A 23196-nucleotide genomic window follows, 5' to 3' on the forward strand; every position below is an offset into this window, starting at 1 on the left:
TTTTTTTAATTTTACAAGTGGTTCCCATAGTTTTGTTATTATTCTTTATATGTTATAAAGTGTGCTTTGGCCCATTTGCAAAAAGTTAACCGCAAACTACTATTGGTGTTAACTAAATGGACTGAAATGACAAGTTTCGGAAATCATAATGTTTTTCATGTAAAAAATAAATTTTTGGTTTGAAGGGACAATTTTCATCGAGCCATAAAACGAAATATGAATTAACTTGACTCTAAAAATTTAAAAGATACTACATATTAATAATAGTTCTAAAGAGCATAATGAGTTGAATGTGCAGATTTTAAGATGAAGTATTTTAAAAAATAATAAACTAGTAGCTACTATCGACACAAACAAGAAAACCCCACTCACGTTCATATATCCATAGCATTATAAGTTAATATTTACATTATAGACCGAGTTACATGATGCAATTCTAGTTGCAACATCTTAGGCCGGTACTACAAATTACATTTACAAAATAGCAATTCCCAAAGCTAGCTCATAAGTTAACAAAGACCATATAACGAACACCAGTTTGATTGTAACTTGTTGGCTCACAAAGATGGGTTCACCATAGCGAAGTTAGTAAGTTCTGGCTTCTGGGGCATGAGAACGAGATGAACAAAGTGAACTTAGAGCCCGGAGACGTTGAAAGTACTCACCTAATGCGAGCAAACCTGTTGCAGCTTGATGTGTGGTTAATATTCGAGACACTTGTTGCAACACTTGTCGTCGTAGGTGATCCGCCTGCGAGTTCTTCCAATGTTAGTTGGGACGAGAGATATCGTAACTATATTTATATTTCATTTTCTAATTGTCGTACGATTTATAAACAATTTAAAACTGTGTTAGAAAAAAAATTCATGTAATAAAATGCACCAACTTATAGGATATGCATGACAAACCTATGAAACATAATATTTGTAACTTACAGAAAATTGATCACCATTTACCTGGTATAAAAAATTTTCTATTCCTTCAAGCCTCTCCATTGCTAAAATCATTTGTGCATTGTAACTTTCAAATCCGGTTATGTCAATGGTGATGCCCTGAGCAAGTGTCTGTTGAAGCTTTTGCATTCCTGTACTCAGGGCATCCTCGGCTTGTCTACACGAATGTTTCAGAGTCGAAAGACTCTTGAATTGGGCATCCGTAAGCGAGTCAAAATTTGGCATTAGCATCTTCCCATGAAAAAAAACGCAGAATACGAATAATAAATATCATAAGTTGTAAATTAGAGTCAAGTCCATTAGATATCTCTACATAGATTCATGCATAATGTTTATGATCTGTTTGGTATCCAAACAATATAGTTATGCTCTTTTTTTTTTTAATATGATAGCATATAAAGTGTTAAAGTTTATATAAATGAGTAATTAGGTTACATCTTACACATAGGAGCTCGGATGGCCGCGATCCTCCAAGCCACTGAAAGAACCTTTCAATAGGTGTCCTCCACAATCCGTGCATAAAATAGAACACGTCGGATCTCACAGCATTGGATTTAATTTCGAAAAGCTCATAGTAATGATTTAAGTTGCTATCAACGGATATACGAAGCTCCAATTCGCTTACTTGTTTTTGCAACATGTCCTTAAGTTCACCGTCCTTTTTTTGTTGATTGAAAACCCACCATTCATACATAATCTCAAATGAAATGATACCTTCAAATTTAAGTAATCCATATAGGTACATTTTATATGTAATTATGTATAATTTTATATTTAACAAACCTGAGTTAACATGAGTAGATGAAAGACCATTGGTTGTATTAAGTAAACCGCGGCTCGTATTCTATGATCAATCAATCACCAAAGTAGAAAGTGTCAAGAGAAAAGGAAACAATGATGTAAACCAGTTCTAGTTAAAGCTCAACTGATCACCTGTTGTCGAACTCGCTCAAGTTCCTGTTCCAACTGTACCAACTTTAAACGACACGTTTCTAGTTGTTGAACGTATGCCTACGAAGAATTTCAACGAAATTATTATGACTGTATTGTTATTTTAAGAAAAACAAAAAGTAACTATGAGTTTCCTTAGAGGAAGACTTAAATGTAACATGGAAAACAGATGTACCTTTTTCTTTAATCGACTTTTACGCGCAGATTCTCGATTTTGTGCTAACCTTCTTTGTAACTGTATGTGGATAAGTAAATATACACAAAAAAGTAGCTTGATCACGCATATGTACGTTACTTAAATGTATACAAGATCAACATAGCAAATGAAATTAAGAAATCATGCATCACCTTAGCGGATATAGTGTTTGTGGTTTCGTTATCCAACGAAGGTCCTAGCGATTCCTGTTTTAACGAATTCGAAGAGTTGAATGGAAACCAATATGATCCGAGTATTCTTACAAAAAAAAAGATTCCTTTTTAAGCATTGTATACTTAATTAGTTAAATATTTACCGTATCAAGAACCATGAATATTCAACTATTAAAGTACATGAGAAAAATAACAAGTTGATTCAGAAAAAGAGATCTTTTCACCAAAAAAAAAAAAAAAAAAAAAGCTACGTTAATTAAATAACAAGATGACGAATCCATAAACTCTACCTTGCTAGCTTGCCTTGTCATGTGGACTTGGGAGATCGAAGGCGGGTTCGTGTTGGGGCTAATATTGCATCCCAACGCGCTGTCCCACATGCTCATATGGTTGAGTTGATCATATATGCCCGATGCCGGTGCCATTTGTAGTCACTAAAACATAGTAAGAACACGGAACTTATAAATGGAACATTAACATGCAAGAAAGTAAGTGCTGAAAAGATAAAGATCAGGGGATGACTGGACAACCTGTTCATAAAGAGGTGATAAAATGCTGAAGATAAATCTTCCAAAATAAAAAAAAGATGATATGTCTTCGGGTTTTTATAGACAAGAAACTAAACAAATTGTAGTATACAAATATAATTAAAGTGGGTTTGGATAAAGATGCATCAAATCATGTGATTTTAGGAGAAAAGGATGACTATCATGTTTTCAAAAGCAAGAAAAAGTAGATGATCTAGATTTATTGACAAATTAAGCACTAAACTTATTATCAAAATAATTGAGTTTGCGTCCAGATAAATTAAAGTGTGTAAATGAGAAAGAAAGCAATCAGCAATAATGATAATAATAAACTTTAATAATATAATTTCATTGTTTATATTAGATGTTAATCATGTTATAGATATTTTAACTTCAATTTTGAAATATATGAATGCATGTAAGTTAATCAGTTTAGGAATAAAAGAGTTGCTAAATCAACATATATCTTATAGGCCGGACAGTTTTAATCGGAGTAAAAAGTATAGGGGCGGCTCCAAGCAAGGGCGAGTCGGACTCCAAGTCTTGGCATATTTTCCCCTGGGAGCAGTAAATTTATATATTCTATTTACATATATTATATTTTATAAAATATAAAATCAAAAACTTAATTATTTGCGAGATTCACAAGTCATTGGTTAACTATTACACATGTCATTTAAAAAAATAGATTATGTAATTTGTCATATGGTATTTAAATCCTCGAAACCCCCTACTTTTGAAAAAATATATAGAAATGCATTAACAACAAACGGAAATAGATTTAAAAGAATGTTCCGAACAGTTTGAAATGGGAATAAAGTCTTATAAATGCGTATAACTCCAAAATCTTGATATACACTACTATATATTAATGGACTTTCTCCATCACAATAGAACACCTTTTGACGCCAAAGCTTCATCAAAAATAGATTGCTGGCGTGTCTAACAGACATTTTGACTACATGCATATATGGCTTTTTATCCTAAACTACTCGGAAAATTTCAGTGTTACATTAATTAATTGAAAATATGTGGACACAAAGAAACGGTTTAGCAACTGATTATGTTAGATTTGCGAGTAACATAACTTTAACAAAAGTAACTTTAAGAAACACGTATTGTGATTAGTGGGTAAGCAAACCAAGCAGCTCTTAATTATAATCTACTTGCTATCACCTCGCTAAATGACCTTGAGCTTATTTGAAGCTTGACATATAATTTAAAAGATTATTTATGTTAAAAGGTTCACGTTAACAACAATGTGTTGGAAAGCATGTGTATTCGAAGCTTCATCTTAGTAAATTTCTTGGTAATCTATTAACTATTAAGTGATTACATCTACTTTTAAACACATACCATTTAAAGTGAAATTTAATCGTATTCGATAGGTAATTGACGAGTTGAATAGGCACATTAAGGTTGATCATTGTAGGGGCGCCATCATGCCACGTGGGCATGGATGGCATGCCACACCGTCACGATCATTTCTTGAACCAGCGCCATGGAGCAAATTGGCATCATTATAACGGCATTATTTCAAGTTTTTTTGGACTATGTGTTTCAATGGTCTCTTACCGTAACAAAAGTTTTTTTTTTCCTTTGAACAGCCAAATTATGTACACCTTTCTCTTGATGGAGATCGAACCCCAAACCTCCGTATTTACATCAAACCACCTTTGTCACGTAACAAAAGTTAATAATTTTAACTTAATATTTAGATTGATAAATATTAAATATATCCACAATCCCGTGGATATACAAATTTTGGGCATGTGTAGTATATTTTATGGTCAGTCACTTTTGGGTTTAGTTGTGATCATATTATACAATTAAACTTTAGTATAAAGTATATAATGGAAGAAAAGCTACCAAAATATTATCAAATTAAATGCAACCTCATGCTTTTATTTCACGCTTTTCTTAGAGCTTTAGATAATGCCTAAGTACTAAAAAGAGTGTTCTTTTTCTGCATTGCTTTTAAGAAAACTAAGTTGCATGATTAAGGTTAGACAAATAATCTTGTCCATTAAATAAGATTATTATACATGTAACATCTCTAAAATTTTAGGTTTAATACGTCAAGTTCAGAAGTCGATGGACTAAAATGGAAATTATGGAATTTCAGTCACTTCACGCTATGGAAGGATTTGAATAAAACTCTTCGCGCTACTCGAAGTAGTCGCGAAGTAATCGTGTCATGTACTGACACGTTGCAGATTTAGGTGTTGACACACCAGACCTATTTTTGTCCTTCGTGCCACGTAATCGGCTATCCAAAAACCTTCGCGATACGCGAAAGAATAAAATATTAAGAGGCGGTTGTTTAATTTGCCCTTCGCGATACGTGAACGACCAAATTGTAGTACTTCGCGCTACGCGAAGGAACATAATTTTAGCCTATAAACAGGAGGCTACGGGGTGAAACCCCATTCATTCCAAAAATCTTACACACACCTAACCTCGTAAAGCGTGCAACGATCCCAACGTTCCGACATGTTCGTTGTCTCGAAATACGTGCTAGTAGTAGAAGTTCTGTTGGTTTATTTTCCTCTATTACCCAACAATAAGTAGGAGTGCTGCCCGCGTTAAGCCTAAAACATTTCTGATAAAGTAATCATACAAGTTAGGGGTTCTGTCCGATTATTTTATTTTACATGGCTTAGACCATAGTCGGAGATATAGCTTATACCTTGATCAGATAATAAGTGAAATATAGTTTTTATAAAACAATGGTATCATTAAATTATTATTTCTTTATAATATAAAGTTTTATAATGTTTCTTTTTGAAAAATAAACTCAGTATATATATGTTTCTTCATGAAGAAGAAACGTAGCAAATGACTGATAAACAAAAAGAGGACTAAAAGTCCATATACTTTATAAAGAAATAATCATCATGGTAAATGTTATGCAATTAGACTAAAGGTCTAAAGCTAGATTGTTGATCTAGTTATTTATAAAATGTTATTCTCGTACTATAGGTCCGAGATAACAAGCAAGTATAACTCAGTGAGACACACTGATCAACAACAAAGGTGAATACGTCTAAACTCTTTACAAGCAAACTCTTATAACGAGTCTTACAAATGTTTACATGGGATTATGTATCCCTAAAACTTTATAAACAAAAGTAATTACTGGCCCTCAAACTAGTCTGGATCCTTTTATATGTGGGCAAACGGTGGGCACACCGCACCACGCCTGACGATGCATTCGTCACGTTGGGCTAGACCTAAGTAATTCCCGAGAGGGGATTATCTTGTGTATATAGGTAGTTGCTAAGTCCTCGAACGTTGCGGTGTTTGCAGAGTGGTTTCAAGTTGAGTTGGGGTTTGTAATTCAGACTTTCAAAACTTGATTATTTCCTAAGTCACGACGGGCCGGGTCATAAGATACCCGAGGGGATAATTAAGTGTATAAAATATTTTGTGTCAACGTGTTCACCAGCATATGTTGCTGACGTATTTTATAAATTGTTTTACAAGTAATCAAGAATGGGTATTTGGAGATGATGAATAGCCATTAGACGATCTGATGGCTCAGATGAATTTTTTGTTATTAAAATAATGTAAATTATGGTTATCTAAGTTAAACACTTTTGTACTATCAATCGGGTGTTTAATTCCTGACATTTGGAATATAATACTATTTTAATCAAGACTTTCGTTTTACAACTTTAAACTCTAATATATTTACAAAACATGTATCAACTAATGGTCATTTTTCTAGGCCCTAAATTGAAGTGTGACAATATACCATGAATAATTCTTAGAAAACTTTTTCACTTTAACTTAAGAGGTAAGACGAAACCCAAAAAGAGGAACAATGCTAGGAAATCGGGTTTTTTTATGAAATTATTAGAAACCTTCATTTATGAAATTATTAGAAACCTTCATTTATTGTTTTTTTTTTATGATTGATTATTAAACTTTGGTAGTTGGAAATCGGGTTCGTTCATTTTCAATGATTTGAAACATTATTTCATTTCTTAGTTAAAATATAAACCAATATTGGTTCGCATAGTCACATTGATCACTGAATCAGCCGTTCCAATAGTTAACTTATCGAACAGGACTCAAGAAATGAATAACTTACGTAAAAAATTTAAAATATATTTAATATTACATAAAATATAAGTACCATATTAATTAGACAGTAAATTCATTTTACCAATTAAGTTGTTATATAATTATATTTAAAAATAACATAAATATATTGTTTTATTAAAGAAGCTTATTTTTAGAGTCAAGCTTAAGATCGGACTCGTTTAAGCTATGTTCAATTTGATCTTTTAACGAGCTATTCCTGGGTTGTTGGTGATTTGGTGAGCAGCTTGACTCGTTTATAGCCTAGTTTCACGTAGTCTTCAACGCAAGTGTGGCGTGTTTGACATATTGGGTTTATCCATTAAATGACCAAACTTGTTACATTTTTACCGGCTATTGGGCTAAGATTGTAATAATTAAAGGAACATACAAACCGAAACGCAATACACATATACCATAGAGCCATCGATCCATGCAACTTCTCCTTTAAATTTATTTAATTATTTATATATTTATTAATTTTTTATACTTTAAAATTTTAAATGTGTGTATTCTCTAAAATTTTTTTAATGATTATGTTTTATACTATACCAAATCAATTTTAAACTTTAACTTTGATATGAAAATGCCTTAAAAAGTCTAAATTATTACATAAACACATTTAAAAGAAAATGAAGAAAACAAAAGGTAGATAAAATAATTAAACGGACTAACCAGTGTACCTGCCACGTACACAACCCATTTAGCTAGGTGTGTCCGCAGTTCAACCCGAAATTGATCCAAACGTGCTTATACAAAATCTTAACCTATATAATTCTTATTAGGTTCGTGACAGGTACACTAGTTCGTCCAACCAGTGTACCACTGTACCAGTGTACCTGCCACGTACACAACCCATTTATGTATAAATATTATTCACTGGTTGTAGACAAGTGCCGCAGCCAAGTATATATTCACTCCAACATCATATCAATAAAGTTATAAATGTGAAAATCGCCTTAAACGTTTTGTAAAATTAATTAAGCATGACAGTTGTTCAAATTCACAAATAATCTATTTGAAGGTGACAACACTTAAGTGGTCCAAAAACTTTAATGATATGAGGTGGAATACTTGGAAGTGAAGCAATAAAAATGGAATTCATACGCATCAATCCAAAATTAAGCCATCACATTAACAAAAGTCTCTTGTTGAATCTTCAACACATTTGTACAAAGGTGTCGACAGTACGTACTCTTTTTCCACTTTAGATCAAATTCGATGTCTTCGTACAAAAGGATAGATTGATACGTATGGAACTATCAATGGACCACTCTTTAGGTCAATAGTTGGCGCATGACACTTGTCTTCATTTCACTTACTGCAAAAAGGAGTATTAATTTGTTACTCACGTTTTTTATGAAAAAAAAAATATACTTTTGCTAAATTACGATCGAAAATTATAACTTACAATGTTTATTTGTCCAGCCACTATGCGGGCACTACTAGGGCTAGAAACAAAATGAATAGACATAAACAAGGATTCTTCGTACGCAATTAACATATTATAAAAGTAATTTAATTTATAGAAATTAAGCATAAAAAGTTGGTGACGATATGATTGCTTGTAAAAGTTAGGTGGTGTAGAAGAAAATGAATTCTCATAAAGGAAGTTAGGAATTCGCGGTTTGGGGAGTGGAGTCAGCGTTATGATGCTCTAAGTGTCATCTCGTGTTGTGTATACAAGTTTGCACCCCCCCCCCCACCAAATCGCCTCGTTTTAATAATAACCAATCATATAACTAACTTACACCACCAAAAAACCATTTAATCCATGCATTGAAACTCAAGTCACAAACCATCATCATTGACACCCCTACCAAAAAACCACCACCCCATTCACACTAAGAAAACAAAGTCCTTAACGAGTTGATAGAATGATAGTCGATACCGAGATCATAAACATAAACTTTTTAGGTGAGATACAATAATAATAATAATAATAATAATAATAATAACGATATTGACATAATCTCCTACGCGCTAAGCTTCCCACTCGAAGACATTGTACTCGCGGAAGTACAGATCGATTCCATCATAGGGACTGATCCACCAGCTTGCAAAATTTGTTGCTCCAACTGCATTTATTATTCACAAGGGTAGAAAGGTAAATTACGATGTTTTAGTAGTAGGTATGATATGAACTCTTTTGACTGTTTGGTGGTCAGAGACAATCAATTATAAGCACGGACAGGACACACTTCAAATCTTGTAACTCGAAAGTTTAACCCATTTAATTTTTAAAGTGCTAAGCGTGTCCAACATAACAAAGAGCTGAAAATAGGGTCACACATATGAACCCGAACACGACACGAGCATTCACGGGTTGACACAAAAATACCAGTTTAACCCAATCTTTTTTTGCATGTTAATACTTTAATTAATTTACATTTTTACAAAAAAAGGGACAAATATATATATATATATATATATATATATATATATATATATATATATGAACTCGTACATTTTAGTTGTAAAATCTTACTTCAATTTCTCTTTTAATTTTTATAACTTGGCATAAGATACCCAACTGAAGAAACACTAATTGACCCCAGGCAGATTACGGATAATCTGGGGGTTAAATAGATGTTTCCCACGAGGGGTTATGTCCGGCAAAGATGGTTCTTCTGGTGACATGCAAAACAGACACCGTGAGCTGGTCACTTAGAAGGGGGGGGGGTACCTCCTTGTGACACCCTCCGGCGTGAGAATCAGACTAGATTGCTCTTGAATATAAGTGTATATTAAGAGATTGCTAGAAAAGATAAGATGTGATAAGGTAATGTAATGTGTCCATACCATTCCAAGGTGTTGGAGTATTTATAGCCGAACTGGGCTCTTTGAGGTGAGTCTTGCGGGTCCAACTGGGCTCTGCTGGGACCTACCTCTTCAAGTCCCCCCAGTCCAATGTTCTTCTCATGAATTGTTAATAAGTGAGGTGAACTTTTGGACTTAAGCAAAGGGTTTTGAAAAGGGTTTAGTTTTAAGGTTTTCCATGGGGATTCTTCCCGCGGAAGTCCTAATGTCACGTGCAGAAATTCCCGAATTTTCTGCTTGATCTTTGGGTATGATGCGGGTAGGTCTGTAACCTCCTCGCAAGTCAGGAGCGTTGAGTTCCACTTGTATAGATTCTCCATGAGGTTTTGGTAGTTTTGAACATAGTGATCAATTATGTTAAAACAACCAATTCCATCTTGGAGCTTCAAACAATCTAATTCTCGACGTTCCAGCTATGCGGGGATGTTATTCCCGTTTCCGCAAGCATGGCCCAGAAGATCCTTCTTGGTTTCAATTCCCTGCGGAGTGCTAGGTATGTGAAGGGTTTCGCCTTGACACTGTACCCGCACTCGTCTTATAGTTACTTTACTTCCAAGGTATTCCTGGCTTCAATTCCCTGCGGGTGCTAAGTATGTGAAGGGTTTTGCCTTGACACTGTACCCGCACCCGTCTTATAGTTACTTGGTCGCCGAGGTATTCTTGCCTTCAATTCCCTGCAGGTGCTAAGTATGTGAAGGGTTTTGCCTTAACACTGTACTCGCACCTGTCTTATAGTTACTTGGTTGCCAAGGTAAGGGGTATAGTCCCGCTTACTTTTGAATCTTTTTGAATCTTTTTGAAATTCGAAGAGTTGGTGAAAGGATAAGAACAGTCCAAACTGTTGAAACGTCGTCCGACGGTTTCTTCTGACAGTGTCAGGACGTGTAGGAAGTTATGACGACGTGACAGTATATGGTCATTCCAGACGCTTTTTCAGGCGCGTGGGCGCGAGTTTTCGGGCGCGTGGCCGCGAAGTTTACGGCACGCGTTCTGTCAACAGCTGTTGCCAGCTTGCTTTTTCCACGTGTCATAGTTTCATTGCACCAGCGTTTTCTCTCTCTTCCGCATTAAATTCATCGCATTCATTGCGATGAGTATATAAAGGGAGGAGAGGTTGCATCTCAACTCACAGTTTCACCTCTCTTCTTCTTCTAAACGATTTCCGGCGAATACTCTAACTTTTCTGTCGAGCATTCTCCTGAAATCGTTCTTGTTTACATCCCAAACATGTCTTCTCATGATCCTGAGGTTACTGTCGAGGAGTCCGATGTATATCTCGAGAATCCGTCGTCCACGTCGGACAAGGATGACAAGAGTACTGCTGGCGAGTGCCAGTGTGCTCTTCCGGTCGACCTTTATCAGTACGTCGTCAGGAAGTTCATGCTCGAGCCTTTCGAGCCTGAGTTTCCTGCACCTCATCAGACGGTGTACGATGCCCCCAAGGGCAAGATAGGGGTGTACGCTGCATTCTTCGTCTATGGGAATCTCAGGTTCCCATTGACGAAGTTTGTATACCGTGTTCTGGAGAGACACGGTGTGCATCTGACTGAGGTACACCCAATGGCGATCGCCAAGATCCGCCATTTCGAGTGGGTGTGTCTCATTCTGGGTGTGGAGCCCCATGTTGACCGCCTGATGACCTTCTATTCCTGGAGGTGCATCCAGGGGTGGTATACCTTGGTCAATCGGATCAAGGGTTTGAAGATCTGCGCTACCGAGCGCAGTCTTCGATCTTGGAAGCGGGAGTTCTTCTATATCTCCGCTCGCGTCGTCCCCATAGCGATGACGTTCAAGAACGGGAGAGCTCTCCCGAACCTTCACGCCTCCAACTACCAGGAGGCGGAATGGTTCTCCAAGGTTTCCCGGATCCAGTCTCCGGTTTACCGCTTTGCGGAGTCCGGGATGGTGATGCTCGGGATGAGCCGGGTGTGGAAGGAGGCGTCACAGATTCCCATCGTCCTCGAATACAGTTTGAACTCTGTCCCTTACGGTATGCTTCATATTATCCGTTAATTTAGGGTTTTTGTTCTAACCGTTTTCTCTTTTTGTTTTCAGAGGGAAACGACTTGCAGTCTCTCCTGCAGCCGCGGGAGAGTGATGGTCCCGCTCGGATGGGTACTCGTGCTCTAGATGAGAACGAGTTGCCCATCCTTGAGCAAACGGCGGATCGGTTCGTGGAGGTCTACCCGCCAGGCCACGAGATCCTGAGCGCCAGGCGGCCAGGTAAAGAACTTTTTGACCCTCGCCCTCTCAATGCTCAAACCTCTGCGGGAATTCCTCTAATTTTGTCATCTTCTGATGAGGAATCCGCAGATGGTCTTTTCTTGGCGAGGAAGAAGAAGGCTGCCGGCGGGAAGGGCAAGGCGAAGGTTGCCTCCACTGCTGATCAAGGGAATCGGTCAGAGTCGGAGACCGAGAGTGAAGAGGTGGCGGGGAACCCTGGTGGTGATGAGACCACTGTTCCGGAGGTTGAGACAGCTGTCACCTCCGGGCAGCCTAGTACAACGACGGTGACCGGCGTGAAGAGGCCGGCTCCATCGGGTTCGTCCCCGCCTATTCGCACCTTCAAGCTCAAGAGGACTTGTAAGTGTAAACTTTAACTTTAACTTCATATCTTTCCACCATTATATTTAAATATGTTGTCTTCATGCAGGCGTGGATGCAACCGCATTTCAGGGTGGAGCGGGGAGGAGCACTTCTGGACCCATGACGGTAGGTTTGGTCAACCTACCCGAGGCGATGACCCAGGCGGCTGCGCCTGCTTCACGTGTTGGTTCAGTTGCTCACTCGGTTGAGGCAACTGTTCCAACTGTGACGTCGTCTCCGCCGTCTGTCAATGCCATATACATCGATTCCTTCACTGAGCCGGCGGTGAGTTTTTCTGCGGGCTCTTCCGCAGCGGCGACCACGGTTGTGAGTTCACCTCCGGTGAGTTCACCTCTGTTGGTTCCTACGACGGCGGCTTCAACCGCGCCTCCGGCACCGGCGACCACCTCGCCCCCGGCCGGTTCAGCAGGTATGTTTGGGGTTGGGGCGTCTAGCCAATCTCTGCCTCCTTCCCATCTGCCTGACCTCTTGGATGGATATCCGTTAGGTTCGGGTGATGGGTTTGGCGGCTACAGGCCTGTCGTCGACCCTACAGGTGCGTAGGGTTATTTTGGCCTGTTATGTTTTTTTTTATCATCTTTTCCTAACTGCTTTTTGTTTTTGCAGTGTCGGATTCGAATGAGGTGTTTGTTCCGCGGTGGAACATCCGCCGGGGAACCACCCTTCGGACGGCTGTGGACTGCGTCGAGTGGGCGCGCCACGCCGCCCCCAGTGGTGCACTGGGAGACGTTATGTCAAGCTACCAGGAGGGTAGGCTGACAAACGAGCTTCGAATTCTCCTTGCCCGAATGCAGCCGCGCGTCGAGCTGCTTTGTCGTGAAAACGACAAGTTAAAAGCAGCTCGTATCCAAGAAGTAGCTCAGGCGCGGGCTGTCCGGGATGAGAACAAGAGGCTCTCCGCCGTTGCTGCGGAGAAGGAGAAGGCCTTCAAGGCCCTTGAGGTTGAAGTTCAGGCCCGTCTCGAGACCCGTTCCAAGGCTGCCCAAGCTGTTAACGAACAGCTTCGGTTAGCTAAGGAAACCGCTCGGAACGCAACTGAGAGGGCCACCAGGGCTGAAGCTGTTGCTGAGCCTCTACGCACCGAGAATGAGGAGCTCAAAGCCAAATTAGAGAGGCTCCAGCAGGCTCATGACGCCTTGGCCATGGAAGACGCCAAGAAGCTTCAAGAAATCTTGGACCAGAGGGGTATGCTTGACCATACTGAGCGTAAGCTAAAGGGCGTTGAAAAGGCTGCTGCTAAGGAAGTGTTGCTTGCCAACCTTAACAAAAGTGAAGCCGAACGCGCCCGTAACCAAGCTCAAGCTGCCCTCCAGGAGGCTCTGGTTACCAAGGAATGGCTTCTACGAGAAGCGTTGTCGCAGGTAAGCTTAGCTTCATAATGTCTTCACGCTTTTCTTTATACTTAGAAAAGGTTTTGATACTTGTATTTTTGTTTTGAAGGTTGTGCATCGGGTCTTCACGGACACATCATATGACGATGCCATGAGCGCAGCCCTCAACGCTTCTCATGAGGATGGGGAAAAGGCTGGCTTCCTGCTTGGTCTAGGGTTCGTTGAGAAGGGCATCTCGCCTTCCAACTTCCCTTTATATGATGTGGATACTGAAGCTGCTTATGACCAAGCAGTGAACCAGTATGCTGCCTTCCCGCATCCAGTGGTGGAGAAGGTGAACGAAGTTGCTGCTGCTGATGATGGGTTAACCATTCTCAAGACTTTCCTTGAACCGCCACAGCCAACTGATGGTGCGGGTACAAGTGGGTTTGGAAGGAGTGGTCCTGAAGCTTGAACCTTTAAATCCCTTCCCACTGTTAGGATAGGTTTATGTTTTTGTATAGATTTACACTCTTGTAGGCGAGTAGATACCTGGCCATTCTTGTAATACTTGAATTTTTATGGAATGTAAATCTTTTGTGCGGGTAGGACCGTCACTCTTGCTTTATAAACGTTATACGACTTGCTCATGCATATAATAGTTTAATTTGGCACTTGTTTAGCCGCATAATCAATATATGATTTGCTTGTGCATAATTTAGTTTAACTTAGCAATTTCTTAAGTACTTTGAATAAGTTAACCTATCAACGTGGCAGATAATAGGTTAAAGTTTTGCTTCCTCTTTCGTGATTGTGCGGGTAAGACCGTCACTTGCACTTAGTAGGATGGCTAAACTTTACCTATATCTGACCTGCGTGGAGGTTTTCCTCATTTTTTCCTTGAAGATATTTTCTAAGTGTTCTGAATAAGTTAACCGTTCGACGCGCGGTTGTCAATAGGTTAAAGTTCAGTTTCCTCTATCATGATTTGTGCGGTTAGGCCCGGTACTTTCATTTAGTGGGATGACCGAACTTCACCTATGACTGACCTGCGTGAAGGTTTGCCGTTTTTTGTGTTTATGCGGGTTTTGCCGCCTTTCACACGCAACGATTTCTTCACATTTATGCGGTGAAAACCGGCATATCAGTGTTTTGAATAAATTAATCGTTCGACGCGCGGTTGTCAATAGGTTAGTTCGGTGTCCTCTATCATGATTTTTGCGGTTAGGACCGGCACTTTAATTTAGTAGGATGATCAAACTTTACCTATGACTGACCTGCGTGAAGGTTTGCCGTTTTTTGTGTTTATGCGGGTTTTGCCGCCTTCCCCACGCAACGATTTCTTCACATTTATGCGGTGAAAACCGGCATATCAGTGTTTTGAATAAATTAACCGTTCGACGCGCGGTTGTCAATAGGTTAGTTCGGTGTCCTCTATCATGATTTGTGCGATTAGGACCGGCACTTTCATTTAGTAGGATGATCAAACTTTACCTATGACTGACCTGCGTGAAGGCTTTCCTTATATTTCTTTAAAAATTTGTCGTTTTGTGTTTATGCGGGTTTTGCCGCCTTCCACATGCAACGACTTGTTTTCCCACTTATGTATGCGGTGAAGACCGGCATATCAGTGTGGAAAGTTCATTAAGTATAAATGTAAGACCATCAGCGTCAATGTGATAAGGAGAATCATTTCCATTAGAAGTGGCTCTGGGCCTTTTCTTTTACAAGTTTGGAATTGATCTACATGCAGACCGTGTAATTGAGCTCCCTTCCATGTTCTTGGGAGAGTCATCGAGCCTTTCGAGCCGATATGCACTTGGTTCGGAATCTCGTTGTTTACGCAGTATGTAGTCTCCGACATTGAAGCTGCAGTTTTATTCGTGTTTTCCCCAACTGGGGTTCTACACGCATTAGCATGCTCAGTGTTCATTACGCCACGAGGTGCGTGAGCGTCCCATCTCTGACAAATGCTTCGACGATGTCCTTCAAGTCTACGCATTCCTCGGTGTTGTGGCCTCTTGTCCTGTGGAAGTCACAGAATTTGCTCTGATCAGCGTTGTGACACTCTCGGATTATTGGAGCCTTTGGCCATGGGAGTCTCTCGGTGTCGAATATCTCGGTGACACTTTTGGTGAGTGGCGTCCATCTGGAGTTCCGGTTTGACGACGGCATGTTATCCTTTCCGCCTAACCGAGGGTGCGAGCCGGATGGGGTGTCAAAGTTTACCCTTGACTGCCAAATGCCTAGCTTCCTCTTTTTGTTTAATCGGGCGGTAAAGACATTGTTTTATCTTGTTTTCTGGGTGTAGAGGTTTGTGCTCTGGGGAAGATCTCTACCCAGTTGCTTTTCCGTTTCCGCGAAGCGTTTAGCTGCTGTCATGATGGCATCATGGCATGCCATCTTTACCCGTTAAGGTGAGGATGAGCTCTGGGTCTTTTGTGCCCTGGATGAAAGCAGCGCGAACAAGATCTTCGCTAATATTACCCAGACTTAGCTTCTTTGAGTTGAAGCGAGTGATGAAGTCTAGCAAAGATTCATCTTCCTCTCGAATGCAATTGAGGATTGTCCATTCCTCTTCGGTATACTTCTTTGTTGGCTGAAGTGTTGGCTAAACTTCTGTTGGAAGTCTGCCCAATCATAGATGTGGTGGACCGGTAGACGGTCAAACCACGCTCTAGCCGCTCCAACTAGCGTCATCTGGAACATATAACACCACGTGGGTTCCGTCCAATTGCTGACGATTGCCCTCGCTATGAATCTGTTCAAATGATCGTCTGGGTCGGATATACCATCATAAGTGCCGATGTTGGGCATCTGCTTGGCACTCTTCGGGGCGATTGCTTCCGCAATGTCCCTTGCAAACTTGGACGTTCCCGCATTTGCAACAGTTGGTCTAAAAGCTTTGGAGAAGTCACGTGGGTTTCTACCCGCGTTTTTTGGTTTGAAAGTTTCTCCCAAATTCCTTCTCGGTTGGAAGTCCGTGTCCTTAAGCTTCCCTTTCGCCCTATGGCGAGGGTTTACGTCGGTGTCGGATTCCTCCGAATCAACGTCCAAGTACTCGCACTCATTGCTCATGTTGAGCTGTTGTCGAGTGCTTCCGAATTCGTCAGCCTGTTGGAGTGAACGTAAGCGTTCATCCAACTCAGCTTGGAATTCCCTTTGACGTTTTTCCGCCCACGCTTTAACTTGTTCAAGTGTTTGGCGGGGGGGGGGGGGGGGGGGCTCGTCTGTTGTCTTTCCACCTGGGTATCAATGAATCCCAGGGGAGGATTGTTTACTGCACTTGCCCCGGCTCGGGTAACCGGGGTAGTGTTCGTAAAATTTACTGCACTTGCCCCGGCTTGGGTAACCGGGGTAGTGTTCGTAAAATGTGTGTATTCGCCAGTGTTCCCCCCAGTAGCTGGGGTTGTGGTTACCGGGGTTTCTTGGTTACTCCCTGGCCTGGGGACCTGAGTAACGTTAACCATCTTTTCGGAGGTTTTGAAAAAACTGAGAATTAGTTCTAGCTTTTATGCACGGATGGCGCCAATGAAGAAACACTAATTGACCCCGGGCAGATTACGGATAATCTGGGGGTTAAATAGATGTTTCCCACGAGGGGTTATGTCCGGCAAAGATGGTTCTTCTGGTGACCTGCAAAACAGACACCGTGAGCTCGTCACTTAGAAGGGGGGGTACCTCCTTGTGACCACCCTCCGGCGTGAGAATCAGACTAGATTGCTCTTGAATATAAGTGTATATTAAGAGATTACTAGAAAAGATAAGATGTGATAAGGTAATGTAATGTGTCCATACCATTCCAAGGTGTTGGAGTATTTATAGCCGAAGGTAGGTTTCCAAGCAGGTACAGCCGGCTGAATAGTATTCCTGTTCTGCCAACTGTGGGCTACACACGTGCCATGCTGGTGGTTGGTGGGTAGGCAGCGGCTGATAGTGACCAGGCCGGTTGTGTACTATTCCTGTTCCACCAACTGCAGGCTATGCACGTTTTCCGACAGGTTGGTGAGTAGGCAGCGGCTGATAGTGACATACAGTACAAGAGCGTGCTGCTCGTCATACTGTTGTCAGTGAGCTGTCGTATCTTTGGTCAGATCTTTTGTCCATACCTCGTCAGGTACAGTACAAAAGATCCTCCAGTATCGTACGGACTGGCTCATTTGTGCGGGAGTGTTCCCGGCTTTGTGCGGGAGTGTTCCCGGCTTGCTCACTCCTTCTTCAGGTGACATTACTGAATTATTTAAGAGTTAAGTGCCTTGTGCGTGTAGCCTTGCTGGGCGGGTAGCCTTCCCTGATGGCTAGTATCCGTTGCTGCGGGAACAGGCGGAGTACGTCGACCATTAGGAGGCTTTTCCTGCGGGAACAGCTTGCGTACTGCGGGTAAGGACGTCACGTCTCTGAGCATGGTGGGTCATGCGGATCCAGTTGGTTTCTGTGCAGACGTCTCTTCAAGGTGAGTCTTGCGAGTTTAGCATTTGCGCAGACGTCCCTGTTGAAGGTGAGTCTTGTGGGTTCAACTGCGCAGACGTCCCTCTTTGAGGTGAGTCTTGCGGGTCCAACTGGGCTCTGCTGGGACCTACCTCTTCACCAACCAATTAAATTTATGACGTAAATGATAAAACACTTTTAAAAAGAAGTAAAAAAATAAATAAATGGTTAAATGGATCAACCCACCAGGTTGACACAATGAAGTTCACGGGTTCAAATTGAATTCATTTATACCAAACCTAAACCCACGAAAGTTGTGTAAGGTTGAAGTAGTGTCAGAAATTAATATCGCTAGCTGTTATGCATAGGTTAAACATGTTGGCGGGTCAAGTTGTTTAACTAAACTGGTTAAACATGTTAACCCAAACAAGACCATTTATTAAACAAGTTACATATATGACAATCCAGAATCTAATTATTTGCACGCCACGTTTTTTACCGCGCCATAGATTGCTACCGTGTAAATTATTATGTATAAACGTACCCTGAACAAGCCTTCAAGTTTGTTCCTGACTTGAATGTATTCGTGTTTCAGCTGCTGCAGACACCTCAAACACCTGCAGCCACGACATTTAATCAAATTTAGACACCAACTACTGATAATATTATTATTTTGATGTGTTGACTTTGAAGGTCAAACAAACAACTTTCAATTTCAGGATTGATATGCTATGTTGGTTTGAAAGAAATTTGGTGTTTGTTTAAGGATTATAATCACATATTACTAGGAAATGAATCGGTATTAAAACAAAATAAATAAATAATTAAAAAACCTAGAATAATTATACATTTGACTCTTTAAGTTTGACCATTAAGCAGTGACTGATTCTAGAATGATTGACTTCTTTAATCTAAGAGAATGAATGAATAGAGAAACATTCATCTGGTTGACATCACATGCACTACAAGGAGATTAAAAAATATCAGATAGAAGAATCACTATTTTCCAGTTGACCATTATTCCAGACATTTGCCTATTGGTCAAACACTTGTAGAAAAGGAAACTGGTATGCTTGACATAAAAAGTCAAACATCCCATTTAAGGAAAACTCATGGACCCCATCGATACCATGCTAAAACTCAAAAACAAGACTATTTATCAACATGGTCAATTAATAGCAGTTACTCTTACTCACCCATCAAGGTTTTTCTCCTCACAGAAGTTTCTAAAGTGAATACAAACGTTCGTGACCCGTTGTGCCCCTATGCTGTTATGCCAAAAATACCAAAAAAATAAAATAAAATAAAAAAAAGAACAAATTATTTTTGTTCAAAATTTTAAATATCTATTTTATTGGCATAACACCTGGAACTGCTGCCCTTGAACTGATGAACATGAGAATCAACCTGTTTATAGTCCACAATCTTCTGTTGACTTTTTTTTATATAAAAAAGTCAAAATAAAGATCATCAGCATCTAATTGTTAAGAAAAGAGATTTAATTAGTTAAATAGCAGACTTACAGAGCGGTTGCTAAGTTGTTAAGAAGCTTTTCCGAGTCTTCAAAAAAAAGAGACACCACTTCAACTACAAAGTCCGGGTTGCTCTCGTCTTGCAGCTTTTGAAGTTGTGTGTATTGATCGTCAAGATAACCCTAAAAACAACCAAAAATCAGCCATAGATATAAAATTAAAAAAATAAAATCAAATTTCCCATTTTTCCATATATAAACTTGGTAACACATAGGGTTGCTCAAACTTCAAAAAGCTCATAACTGGCTCGAAAAAAGCTCGCATGTAAACAAGCCGAATCAAGCCGGCTCAGTTTGTAAACGAGTCGATCCCAAGCCAGAGTTGGCTTGGTTCGTGGCTCGCTTGATAACTGGCTCGTTGACTCGCTCAATTGGCTTCATGTAAATTAAACCCCATATTTGTATAAAAAAACACAAAAATAACATAATACGCCTGTTGCTCTTCAAAAAACAACAAAAACAAAAATAATATGTATGCTGCTGTAAATTCTCTTCTTTATAAACTTTGTGTTATGCGTATGTTAAAAAATTACTTTTGACATTTTATACATCAATATTTGGAAAAGTAAAAGAAAATTAAAAAAAGAATCAATGAACTGGCTTGAGCTTTTTATGACCCGAGCTTAAATTCAAATTTTCAGCTCGATTTCAAAACCGAGCAGAGCCAGTACAGGTAACATCTAAGCCAAGCCCAAGCATGCCCTGGCTTGGCTCGGCTCATGAACAACCCTAGTCAAGGTTACAAGTTACAAACCTCATTATACAGAGACGTGGTGTACTCGATAAACTGCCTTTGCAATTGAGAGACTGCAGCCATGGTTTCTTGCGTTTTGAAGAACGCTTTACTTACCGTTCTGGATTTGAAAGCTTATCTGCAAAATTAGCAATCTAATTAGTCTGGCTCATATACATGTATTTATGAGTGTGTGCATGGAATTGCATACATGAATATATGTGTGTGCATAAAAGGCAAGAAGGTGCAACCTTAATGATTTAAACAAGCATAATTTACTTACTAAAATGAGAGAATAATGTATCAATTCATTTATTGGTTACTTTTAATAGAATATATACCAATGAATTAAGATTCTTTTAGTAGCCAATGCAATTGTGTTTGCATCTTATTCCCACCATTAAGTTTATGGCTTTTATCATTTGGCATTATTATTCTATGATTCCAAACAATGAGCAAATCCTTTGCATCTTATTCCCACCATAGTTATGCTAATTCAACAAATATGCTAGTGACAATCATGATTAGTTGATTATAAACTCATGGGATTTGTTAAATGAAAAGAGAAAGATCATAATGGCTGATGTTATAATAATAATAATATAAATGACGGGGTTTAATTACGGTTTAATTTTGTTATTTCAGTTATTTGTACATGTATAACTATAACCGAACCATAAAAAAAATTCAACGGCTAGTTTAAAACAAATAATAAATTTCTAGTGGCTAATTTTCCCAAAACCGCTACAAATCCAATCATATATATATTTTTCAATTCTTTCACACCGTCAGTACTTGTTCCCAAATTCTATGTTCTCTTTTATTTCGACCCTCACTCAAAAAAAAAAAAGCGAAAGTAGTAACGAAATCCCGCCGACTTCACTCGTTGGTTTAGCCAAAAAGCAGCCTTGAACAATTGATATTTGATGATATTGAATTAGAGATGGTCAAAAAAACCGGTTGGGGAACCGGTTTGCCGGTTTAAACCGGAAACCGGTTTTTACGAAAACCGGTTTTTTAAAAACCGGTTTGACCGGTTTACAAACCGCCGGTTCGTATTTCGGTTACAAGTTTTAGATCCAAAACCGGTTAACGAACCGGTTAATGGAAAAACCGGTTTTTTTTAAAACCGGTTATTATGAAAAAAACCGGTTATTAACCGGTTATTTTAAAAAAAAAAACGGTTAACCGGTTATTAACCGGTTCTAACCGGTTTCTAAACCGGTCCTAACCGGTTAGACCGGTTAGGGTTTTGACATACAAAAACCGGTTATTAACCGGTCCGGTTATTAACCGAACCGGTTTTTTTCCGGGCCAAAAAAAACCGGTCCGGTTAATAACCGAACCGGTTTTTTTAAAAAAACCGATTTGTGCACCTCTATATTGAATATATTCTTATGCGGTTGTTGGGTCTTCGTACCTAAGACGACTCAATTCTTCACGAGCAAAGGCCAAACGTAGATATATAAAGAGGGGTCGTGAATATGGAGACAACCATTTGTGAAACGACTGCCTTACTCTGTAGCCGGTGTACCAAGCAAGCTACTTTAGACGGTGTTTCTGGATGAGTAAACAACTTTTGAATCGAATTGATTGTCAAGGGTGTATCCCACCATTCGATCTGAATACTTTACTCAAAGACCTGATGTGGTATAAACAATTTGTCGCCTAGGCAAAGATGCGGTTGTGCCCTACGTCAGTTGGCATATAGCACATCATCTAACCAATGGAATGGATACATACGCATACGCCTAGTGACACCCAACAGTTACTAGAGACACATTCAGGTTACATGACATGCTAGGAAGCACTCCAAAGGGATTTAGTAAAACATCCCGGGGCCATTACTTGCTAGTTATATTTATTTTATGTTTCCTTAAAATATGTGTTGTTCAATCTCTTTTAACTTGTAAAATACATTTTGTTATTTTAATACTATATTAACAATTTATTATTTTAATAATAAGAATTAAGAGAAGATATAGAAAAACAAACGAATTATTAAAGGTAAATGTAAAAGGTGGTGATAATGTGTAAATGTAAGAATTTGCAAGGATTTTTGTATGTATGGATTAGTGAAAACATAATGTGGATTGTCTCATTCTTTTTTACAACTTTCACATGATAGGAGTTCTAGGTCAAGTAACAACTCTTCAAATAAAAAACGTAAAATTTCTTTGATATTCAATCTCCAGATTACACACATACTTTCAAGAAACCAACTTTTAAAAAAAAATAGCTACAAAGTAAACACCTAACAGCTGAGTTTAGTCATCAAGCTTTAAACTTTATCATAATATCACACTAAAAAGCTAATATTTTGCAATCTAGGAAAGTGGATCTGGATAAAGTTTCAAACTTTATGAAGCTATTGTAACCTTAAATCATTTGCTCATATATAACTTACACAGTTACACTAACCTATCCAAGATTTCAAACAAACAAAAAAAAAGCCATAATATAACTGTAAAAGCAGATAAAGCCAAAAGAATAATAATACCCAGATGGATTAAAGGAAGAGGGAGTAACCGGCGGCGGAGAGACGGTGGTCAACGTGGTGTAGTCGCGGCTAGGAACAGCACAAGAAAGATGGGTAAAATATGGGAACATAAAACAGGACAAAAGAGAGAGAGAGAGCTTATGTTTATCTGTGATTTGATTTGATTTGCCTGTCTTAAAATATTCTATTATTGTGTGATCTTGATCGCACGTTGTGAGACAAAGTGGATCTTCAACGGTGTGGATTCACTGAATTCAACTGTGAGAGAGTTTGGTGGCACCAACTCGATTTTAGTGAATATTTGTGTTTATTTTAGTCTTTGATTTGTCGCTTTCTGCACGCTATTCCACATATTTTAGGGAAAGGTTGTGTTTCCAAAGA

General features: G+C 39.3%; 2 protein-coding genes across 2 annotated transcripts; both read right to left on the reverse strand.

Moving 5' to 3' along the window:
* Positions 1-518: 518 nt before the first annotated feature.
* On the reverse strand, positions 519-2698 carry LOC143551335 (transcription factor TGA4-like). Its single transcript, XM_077041794.1, has 8 exons — positions 2564-2698; positions 2253-2306; positions 2080-2139; positions 1887-1964; positions 1737-1797; positions 1396-1667; positions 957-1184; positions 519-750 (listed from the first exon to the last, which is right to left on the reverse strand). Exons 1-8 carry the CDS (start codon positions 2696-2698, stop codon positions 586-588), a joined length of 1053 nt encoding a protein of 350 aa, XP_076897909.1. The 3' UTR covers positions 519-585.
* A 6027-nt stretch (positions 2699-8725) lies between these two features.
* On the reverse strand, positions 8726-22952 carry LOC143551326 (histidine-containing phosphotransfer protein 1-like). The gene is made up of 7 exons (XM_077041786.1): positions 22845-22952; positions 20337-20454; positions 19575-19705; positions 19418-19486; positions 19248-19319; positions 18596-18668; positions 8726-8964 (listed from the first exon to the last, which is right to left on the reverse strand). The coding sequence occupies exons 2-7, from the start codon at positions 20397-20399 to the stop codon at positions 8863-8865; spliced, it is 510 nt and encodes a 169-aa protein (XP_076897901.1). The 5' UTR covers positions 20400-20454; positions 22845-22952; the 3' UTR covers positions 8726-8862.
* Positions 22953-23196: the final 244 nt, after the last annotated feature.

Source organism: Bidens hawaiensis, unplaced genomic scaffold (genome assembly GCF_021521415.1).
Source record: "Bidens hawaiensis isolate Kalapana, Puna unplaced genomic scaffold, B.hawaiensis_p1.1 tig00016366_1, whole genome shotgun sequence".
NCBI classification, from domain to species: Eukaryota; Viridiplantae; Streptophyta; class Magnoliopsida; order Asterales; family Asteraceae; genus Bidens; species Bidens hawaiensis.

Coding starts and splice junctions, on each gene's coding strand:
- LOC143551335 (XM_077041794.1), bottom strand. CDS start 2,698: ATGGCACCGGCATCGGGCATATATGATCAACTCAACCATATGAGCATG. Junction 2,307..2,563: donor TGACAAGGCAAGCTAGCAAG/GTAGAGTTTATG, acceptor TCGTTAAAACAG/GAATCGCTAGGACCTTCGTT. Junction 1,798..1,886: donor TTGAGCGAGTTCGACAACAG/GTGATCAGTTGA, acceptor GATTGATCATAG/AATACGAGCCGCGGTTTACT.
- LOC143551326 (XM_077041786.1), bottom strand. CDS start 20,399: ATGGCTGCAGTCTCTCAATTGCAAAGGCAGTTTATCGAGTACACCACG. Junction 18,669..19,247: donor GAGGAGAAAAACCTTGATGG/GTGAGTAAGAGT, acceptor TCGTGGCTGCAG/GTGTTTGAGGTGTCTGCAGC. Junction 8,965..18,595: donor AACTTGAAGGCTTGTTCAGG/GTACGTTTATAC, acceptor TAATAAATGCAG/TTGGAGCAACAAATTTTGCA.